At 39.0% G+C, this 9,838-nt stretch overlaps 1 protein-coding gene across 4 annotated transcripts in view; it reads right to left on the reverse strand.

Moving 5' to 3' along the window:
- The window catches only part of SLK (STE20 like kinase), a 45,497-nt gene extending 35,778 nt beyond the window's left edge, over window positions 1-9,719 (reverse strand). For 2 of the 4 annotated variants that reach the window (XM_053389285.1, XM_053389283.1), the window contains exons 1-2: window positions 9,602-9,719; window positions 8,335-9,175 (exon numbers count right to left, since the gene is read on the reverse strand). In XM_053389285.1, the coding sequence (XP_053245260.1) occupies window positions 8,335-8,484 (150 nt within the window). In that variant the 5' untranslated portion in view covers window positions 8,485-9,175; window positions 9,602-9,719. Of the gene's footprint in view, window positions 1-8,334; window positions 9,176-9,576 lie in introns of all 4 variants that reach the window. The other 2 variants (XM_053389286.1, XM_053389284.1) reach the window with 2 other exon arrangements.
- Between the last annotated feature and the right edge of the window lie 119 nt (window positions 9,720-9,838).

Below are 9,838 nucleotides of genomic sequence, written 5' to 3' on the forward strand. Positions count from 1 at the left end.
TGCATCCTGACCAATCATATGATTTGAGAACCAAGGGATTAGGAAATCTGGGCACACAATGCAATTATCAGACTTTCCTGCCCCCCATGGCATCCAGACAACTGTAATGCAGGCAGGATAGAACTTTACATGCCATTTCCAAAGTACCGTATTTCCCAAAACAACAGTGCAACAGAAACTATGTATTGGGCTTATTCTCCCTTGTGGCTTCAAAGTCCATAGCTCCAATGTTAGAAGCCGCAGGCACACGCACACATTTGTTTCACTATGACACACTGTGTTACACATGACAGTGTTAAGGAGATTGCATGCATTGCCCTTTGTCTTAAAAGCATGACTTTTTAAACACTGGAACAAAGATAAAAGAAGCTGCATGCATTTTCCAAAGCACTGTCCAGTGCTAAGCACCATCTCTACTGCAAACCAAGACAGGATAGTTAGTGGGTGGTGGCAGAGTGAGGGGAAAGGAGCCAAGTGAATGAGAAGCATGTGGGTGAGTGACGTTTACTTAAGATCCTTAAGAGGTTGCCATCCACAACTGCCATTAATTCAGCTAGCTGGAACCAATGTAAGTTGGAGCCCAACAACAACTGATGGTCAAAGATTCACCATCCTGCTTTAGTATGTAAGGCTCAGCTGAAAGCTCCTATGTAGAATTGGGATGTGAGTGGAGGGAAAGGGAATCCCCTGAAAAGAATTTGGAAGTGGAGAAAGTACAACTTCTGCCTGGAGTTATTCATAGCAGCTGACATTTTTACTAAAATCCCTCAGAGTGATGCAATATTGCTTGGTGGGATGGGACTGATGGCACTAGGATCATTTCAGGACAGTAAAAGCAAATCTTGCACCCCAAGGATTTAGTCTTCTCTTCAAAAATTGTCAAAATGCCTCCATTTTGTTGCACAGAAAGGTTAAAGCCTAATACTTTTGTGGACTATGTACTGCCACATTAACTTTCTCACTGTCCCCTCCCTCTTGCCTATTTTTCAGCTAACAGAAACATGGATTGTGCCTAATGAAGTTTAATCTAATTTCATTGCTGCTTGCCTTCCAGCAGGCAGCTAAGACTTACAATTATCTATGCTCTGGTCACATTCCATTTATACAACATATACATGGAGCTGTCTTTAAGCAATGCATCTGGTTCAAAATTAAGTAGTTAGGCTCCCAATGAGGATGGGCAAAAAGAAAGTAGAAGAAGCTTGCCAGTCTCAACATGACTGCCAATAGCTTCCAATCTATTTAAGGTGACAATTCAAAAACGTATTTTAATCTTTTTCAGGCAAGCCTCCCTATGAAGAAAATTCCATAATCAAAATGCTACAATGGAAAAAGCACTATCACCTTACCACCCATCCTACCATTCTAATGCTATTCTGCTGTCTCTAATGTTGCCATTTTGGTCACATACCAAAGAGCCAATCAGTACAAATGTTCCCTAGTGGTTCTTTATAACCACTGCAAACTTTATTGCCCAATAATTATGTAATCTACATATGCATGCACACAAACCAGATTTAGACCCAATGCTACTTTTGGCTGTTCCAATAAGATTGACACCCTGTCATTTGATCAAATAATATTCACAGTGGCTTACAATTGACTGAAATAATCAACACCCACTCATCTGTATTAGTTCCCCAACAGTAGATGAGACTAGGCCATACTTTCCTACAGTTTTGCTGTCCCTGAGCAACCAAGAGTTGTTCAGTATTCTTTGTGACAAGGAGGTAGCTGCTCCTTTACTGGCTGATGGATTCAGACTGGTCTCCCCTTACTATGATAGGAGGAAGAGGGTGAATCCTCCCAGTGGCCTTTGGCCCCTGTGCAAAAGGCAGAGTTGGAGTACACAGCTCTGCTGTCCCAGGACAAATGTCTTCATAACAAACAGAATAAATTATACTAATGCTTTTTTAAAGATGGCTTAGATTCACAGGTAACATATCTACAGATAAATTAATATTTTAAACCAACAACCAAGAAATCTATATAGCGTTAATCCCATATTCTTGGCTGTATTAGAATACAAACCTCACATTATTTCCACATACATCTTGAGAGCAGAACTGCAATACACTTGGCATGATACAAATGTGCGCACTTTGCAACTACTATGCTATACAGTGTAATTCGAGGAATTAAAAAGAACCACCTGTTTGTTTGACTAAGTTGTGAGCAGAGGGAAATAGTGCTGGAAGCAGTAATGTCAACATCACAATATGCTAATAAAGCATTCTATGCAACTCAGAATTTTGCATACGGATGCCTCCTTAGGTTGCTTCAGTATCATTGACCTGCAGGGTGTTTTGTGTCACCTTAAAGACTAACAGTTGCATTGTCACATGAGCTTTCATACATCATAGCCCCTTTGTCAGATGCAATATTTATCTGCTTTGTATCTTCTGTCATTTCCAACCAACACAGCAGCCACTGTCTACTGAACAGCCTATTCATAATGCTTTCTTCAGAAATAAAAACATGCCAATATAAAGCTTTTCAGTCTGGAGAAAGGAAATGGCTGAAAATTCTGTAACCCGAGGCAAACATTTGTTGCTATCCAATGTTCAAGCATGTAATATGATCACCAAGAGCAAGTCTTGCTTTTATTATAATGGGTTCCTTACCATTAGAACTCAATTAGAAGCCCCAGAGGAATATTTCTCTTCCTACTGATAAAAACCATATGCATAAAAATTGCCTTAATGAAAGTTTGAAACATTTGTTCACTTCAATTCAGGAAATAGTGTGTAAGATGACATCACATAACAATGAAATGACAAGAAAGATCAAACATCTAAGCTTCCAGAAGTCTGATTTAGTTTAATATAACTGCTACTTTTTCAAATTATAGTGAATTTAATTTGGATTCTTACCCAGATCAAGTTTGAAATCACCAAAATACTGAAACAGTGTAGCTTTTGAAAACGAATTCTGCAAAAGTTTCCACATATATCAGTTAGTGAACTGCTTTGGGTAGCAGTCTCAGTGCCCTTCTCCCTAGTTACGAATGTCACAACTTTCAGCTTGTTTTGTTGGGTTTCCTTTATTAGCTTTTATGAATTATATCAAATTTACTACTTTAAATTCAACTGAAGTTATCTTATTCTTTTTAAAAGTCAAAATAAACACAACAGGGCCACAACATTTTGATTGATGGATTACTGACAACCCTGGATCCCCAATACACATCCAATCCATATTCCTCTTTGGAATATCTAGACAAGAAGTAGGAAATCTTTTTGGCTGGGGGAGCAGACCTTTACTTTCCCCCACCTTGTGGGTCAACTTTGACAGGTGAGTGGGGTGACCCATGGGGATGGGGTCTGCTTTGCCAATACATTCCCTGTGGGGAATTCAACTCCACGCCCAGTTCATTACCTGATACCACTCAGTGATGTTAACTGATTGTCAGGTCAGTGTTCTTTGGTGGAAATGGGACTCATAGGTCTACTAGGACATCCAAGGGCAGAGGTTTCCCACACCAATCTAGACAGACCTCAAACCTGCCCAGTGCTAACATAATGGCATTCTTTATAAAGAAATGAAAAGCACTATACTATTTATACAGTTATAAGATGAATAGTTATAGAGATACCTTTATGCAGCCTTGATAGAGTTAATTGTATCCTGTTATAAAATCACAGGTGCTAACATTGGTAGCACTCAGAGCCCAGCCATTAATCAATGGCTTTAAATAATTATCTACTCTTAGCATAACTTGGATATCACCTCTTATTAGTCAGTAAATCAAATCCCATAAAATAATAGTTTACAGAATGCCTTTTTTTTACTCAACAAAATGCAGGTTTTTTAAAAATAGGCTCAATTATGGCTTATAATGTAAAATGTTTTTATATATATTTATTCTGTCCTGAAAGTATATTAAATGCTATCAATATGTTGAAAACCATATTCTACCCATTCTGCTTATTGTTGCAGAATTCCACAAGTCTCCTAGAAATCGTTTACAGAGATTAGAGGCCAGTCTAAGGCACAAAACTAAAAATGGATAATTAAGTGGAGAATAGCAACAGACAGCTGGAAGGAAAAATTAACTACTGTTTTAACAAATGCTTAACTGTACAACTGATGGTCATTTCCACATCTTGGGAAACAGAAACTGACAGATGGCAGAAATCTATAAAGTTTATTCATAGTTCCTTATTCAATTCAGAGATAAATATGCAGCATGAAAAAGAAACTGAAATCTGAGCAAATAAAACCACAAAAGGAAATCCCAAACCATGGCACTAGGAGACTGCTCAGAAAATAGTGCCCTAGAAGTGCTATATTCAAGACAAAACTGGAATCATGAGTTTTTTCTACCATAAAAATATATTTTAGCAAAAATATATACATGAACAGCTAATACGCCCTTTTGGTACCTTGCTTCCTCCTCTTAAAATAAATGTTTGAGGTTAACAAGAATTAACTCATACCTTGGAGAAAATGACTTGCCTTATAAAGGGATGGGTGGATACATTCTACATACACACTCCATGTACTGAAGTGTGAAAGAAAGACTCCAGATTACTCATGAGGTATACACCCAGCTCATAAGTGACTAATGAAAGATGGCAAGAATCAGCATGTACACCATACTTCCTTGATTTGAAGAATTAAAAATTATTAACTCTGGATAATATCAACTGTACTATTATGTATACTGATATGCCATCTTGGGCTTCTTTGGGAAGAAAGGTGGGATGTAAACTAATAAGATTTCTGTGCTTGTATATAACAGAGGAAGTTAGTTGCTTTTGTTTTCAACTCATTGCAGGAATTGAGAATGTTGTGTCTGATGTGCAATAATAGATAAGCGTAGCTAGTCTTTTCTACTGTTATGAATCTTAATCCCATACTGAATCCAAGATTTCTGTGCTGCTCAGGAAGATGAAAGCATACTCCATGATTACAGCAAGGAATTGGATGATTAAAATATCAAACGTACAGCCTTAAACAATTATGGCACTTTTCACTAAAGTTGAAGAGAATAGCACTGCATGTGCAAAACTTCCAGAAGCTAACATGATGCAATATGTTCAGGAGATTGGCATCTATAACTGTATGAATGAGTCATACAAGACACACTTTAAACCATGTTCCACAGAAATGCTGTATCAGGATGTGCAATATATGGTGTTCTGGGAGTTGCTAAATCACAACTCCCATCATCCCCAGCTACTAACCATACTTACAATGGCTACTGGGAGATGGAGTCTTACAATATCTGGAGGGCCACAGGTTTCCCACCCTGTCCTTGTGCTATAATAATAAATAATAATAATAATAATAATAATAATAATAATAATAATAATAATTTATTTCTACCCAACCCATCTGGCTGGGTTTCCCCAGCCACTCTGGGTGGCTTCCAACAGAAGGTTAAAAATACATCAAAACATCAAACATTAAAAACTTCCCTAAACAGGGCTATATCTCTCCACCATATTTTTCTAAAGTGAAAGTGATTTTTTGGTAGTATTTTATGTTCCTCTTTTAATGCTAATGAAGAGCTAAAACAAAGATTTAGCTTTGGGTATTCCAACACTTACACTTTGGCTTTCTATGCAAATGCAGTTAAGGTGGCTAAATACAAAAACAAAACAATATAATCAAGTAGAATCTAATGAAACCAGCAGAGAGCAAACGAACTACTGTATTCAAAAAGTCTCAGTTTAAAAATGCCCACTGAAAGCAACAGTTTTCAAAGCATGTTTGAAAGCAGGTAATGAAGAGGCATATAAACGTCCCAGGAGAAACTATTCCATAACCTGGGTGCAACCATCGAAAATGCCTCTCTCATTCCAACTAGCTGCACCTGTGTCAGCAGAAGGACAGCAAACCTCAAGCTGATTTGTCCAGTCCAGGCTGTCAGGGCATTTAAGGCCCAATCAACCTCTTGAATTGAGCCTGGAAAGAAATCAAAAGCTGTTAAGTTGGTACAACCAAATTCCAGGTGACTCCAGATAACAGTTTCGCAGCAGTATTCTGAACCAATTGAACTGTGTTCAAGAGGAGCCCCATGTAGGATACTTTACATAATCCAACCTGGGAGTGACTTAGCCATGAACAAATGAGACTTGATCTGATTTCTCAATGAAAGGGTGCAAGATAGTAGACCAGATAGTTATGTCACAGGCACCTGAATAAATAGGGCAGATCCAGGAAACACCCCCAAATCTATGAGCCTGATGCTGGGAGTGCAACCTGGCATATAACAGATTAAATATTTATTGCAAGAACAGTAGTACTACCAACCAAATGAGAGGTTCAGGGGAATCAACAGGATCACAGTCCTCCATCTCCCAGGACAGGTCACCCAACAGGGTGAACAAGGCAATCTCTTTTTTTAAATGATATTTTTGCAATTTAAAATACACATCAACAATTCCTTTTACACTGACATATGTCTTCCACATTATTTTTCTATGCATATTTGCATTCTTTAAATAATAATTATTGACTTCCCTCTACCTCTTAACAGCTTCTTCTCGCTTTATTTCATTTTCTTTTGTACCATGTCAAAATCCTAACAAACTTTTCTTTACAGCAAAAGCCTCCAAAGGCGATAACCACCATGGTGTATTTGGTTCTAATAACTTTTTGGTATCATTCCCAGACTGAGTATTTTCTAATTATATGCTCGAGGAAGCCTCTATGTGCTTTCACTCTGTTATAGCCCAAATACCCCTGCCAGCCAAATCTATTATCCCACCCCTCTATGTCCAATATATTTGTGTTTTTCAAAATCATCCATTCCTTTGTCGAGCAAAGACATACAGCTTCATAGTATAATTTGAGGTCCGGCAATGCAAAGCCCCCTCTGTCCTTTTTCTCCGTCAAAAGTTTATACTTAATTCTAGGTTTTTTGCCTTGCCATATGAACTTTGCTAGTTCTTTCTGCCACTATTTAAAGCAGCTTGTCCTGCTTATTATAGGGATCATTTGGAATAAGAATAGCATTTTTGGCAGCACTGACATCTTGATAGTCAAGATTCTTCCCCATAACAATAGATTTAGTCTACTCCAAATTCCCAGGTCTTTTTTGATCTCCATCCATACTTCCGCATAATTATTGATATATATATATTTGTAGAGATCCAAATTCCTAGATATTTGATCTTTTTGAACAAGGCAATCTCAGTCCCACACCAAAATGAAGAGTACAGTACTGAAATACTATCATATGAAGAGCCCTGGTGACTCAGACCATAGACCCATCTAGTCCAGTAACCTATTCTCACTGCAACAACAAGATGCCTAGAGGAAGTTTCAAAGCAGGATCTGAGCACATTCTTCCCCACTTTCAAATGCCAACAACTGGTACACAGAGGTATACTACCTCCTACATAACGAAATTATAGAATTGGCTCTTATAAGATGTAGTGACAACCAGTAAGCTGGATGTCCTTAAAAGATAATTTGTAAAATTAGTACCATGCACTAAAGAATGAGATGCCTGAAAATTGCATTATTGCTTCCTCTGAGTGTGTTTTTCCTGAAAACACTTAATACTTGTTCTACCAATCTCTAATATGCAAACCTCTCAATTCTGCTCTCTGATGAGCTCATGCTTTAAAATGCTGTTTTGCATATATTCACATATATTCCCCCAACCACCATAAATCAGCAATTCAAAACCAAAGGCATAGTACTGTATCTATGAGGAATGGGATTCTTCCTTTTAGGAGTTACTTCATAAAGATCTTGCTAAGCCTAAGCCAACTAAGCAGCGTGTCATCTAGAGAAAGGAAGGTTGAAGTGATAAGCAGTACTTGCAGAAGTCATACAAAAACAATGTTATATGAAAAACACACACAAAATTGAGTATTTTCCCCCTAGCAATGTACTTTGTTGAAAGAAACTAATTTCATGCTTTCATAACAAACTGCATCTAGTAAGGCCTGCATTTTGACAGTGGTGAAATGAAGAGAATCCAGCATATATACATGCAAGAAACTCTTCTATTTTTTATAAATGAAATTCAAAACCAGTCATAGTTGAAAAACCAGCCAACAAGAACAACTTTGCAATACCAAAGAGGGGAAAAAGGGTGGATTAATGATCCAATACTTTTCCATCTCATATTTCTATTATTCTAAACTGCGACAATTCATAGAATCAAAGAACTGTAGAGCTGGAAGGCTGGCATGATCAAAAGAAAAACCATGTTTGCCCTAAGATGTAAACAACAGAACAACCAAAATCATTCTAAGGATAATGAAATCTTTATGATATAATGAGATGTTCCCAAGTTACAGGTTATAGACAAAGACAGTGTTCATATTTCAGGATTACAGCAGGAATATAAGACAAAACAAAATTTCTTACCTTGAATACTTTTCCAAAAGCACCATCTCCCAGTTCTCCTATAATTTCCCAATAGTCCTCTGGGTTTAAGTCTCTCTTGACATGCTCATATTGCTTCTTTTTCTTCTCACCCCCCAACTTGAAGATCTTACGAAAATTGAAGAATGACATCTTTGCTTTTTAAACTACCAGTAACTCAAAAACTGTATCAAAACCTCAGAGTAGACAACAGTTTGGCTTTTTCCAACACCTTTCTTCCTTGCTTTATGATCCAAAGGGATAAAAGGCACACAATTGTGGCAGTTATGTCACGTGAGAACTTTGATGCTGCCAGCAAACCAATAGAAAAAAAGAGTTTTTGACCTTAATTTTTAGATGCAGTATACAATAATCCAATGTCAAGTAGAACAACTTCTTTCAAGTCTATCTCTCTAGCTTTAAAAGCCAAATAATCATTTGATCGCAAATTTCTTGCTCATAATAACCATACCATAGTACATGGCAAGGCCCCAAAGATGCTACTAGATAAAGTACATTGATGGTCTACAGCCATCAGTTGTGGCAGTCTTGGGGCTGGAAAAAACACACCAGCACAATATTTTTGATGGCGTAGCAAAACATCTGGTGGAGGATACTTGTGCCAAACAACGAAAGGGCAGACAGCAGTATTCAAATCCTACTGCTCCAATACTACTTATTTAGCAACAAGGATTATAGGCACCATTTCAGGACAAGCCTCCTTTCACTTGATGAAACAGCTTCAGGACTCCAACACTGTGAATACTGCACATGCTCCTTCATGTTTTGGGTAAAATAAAATAAAAAGACTCCTTATTCAATGGGCGTTGGGAGCCAGTTTCGCCTGTTGGAGAGAAGAGGAAAGTGAGAAAGACCGTCCCGCCTTGACAACTCACGAACTCTCCGGTCCCTCCCCGAAAGACACTTAACCAATCCCCACAACAATTCAAAGTCAATCGTGGATTTTGCTTTAAGGCATGAGGGAGGGGCTCCACCGGAGTTTTTGAGTGATAAAGTGGAGCTACTCCACAAAGCAGGGGGCGTGTGAAATAACCCCCCCCCCCCGCTTCACTTCTGTGTGGAAAAGAAAAGCCATAGGAGTCTGGGCTGAAGGAGACCTCCCCTCCTCCGGAGAATTAGTACCAACGGTCGTAACGACAACAAGCCCCACTTTTCTTAGTATTGGGGAGGGGGGTAGGAAGTGGGAAAGGAAAAGCGCTGCGAATAAAGGAGCCCACGACCCACAGGGAAGCTCATTTCAGCCTCTCACCCGGCCCGAGACGGATCCGGCGTCTTCGTCTTCGCCGCCGCCTTCTGTGTTCCCACTTCCTCTGTGGGGGCGGGGCAGAGCAATAAGCCTCCTTATGCCGATTTCCTCTCCTCCTCCCCCCGCCTCCAACCACCACCCGAGCACGGCTGCGCTTCGCTTCTCTCCCTCCCTCCCTCGCTCGCTCCCAACTACAGTCACGCACGCGCACTCTCCTCAGCCACTCTCGACCGAGAGCCT

Source organism: Podarcis raffonei, chromosome 5, assembly GCF_027172205.1.
Source record: "Podarcis raffonei isolate rPodRaf1 chromosome 5, rPodRaf1.pri, whole genome shotgun sequence".
Classification (NCBI taxonomy): domain Eukaryota; kingdom Metazoa; phylum Chordata; class Lepidosauria; order Squamata; family Lacertidae; genus Podarcis; species Podarcis raffonei.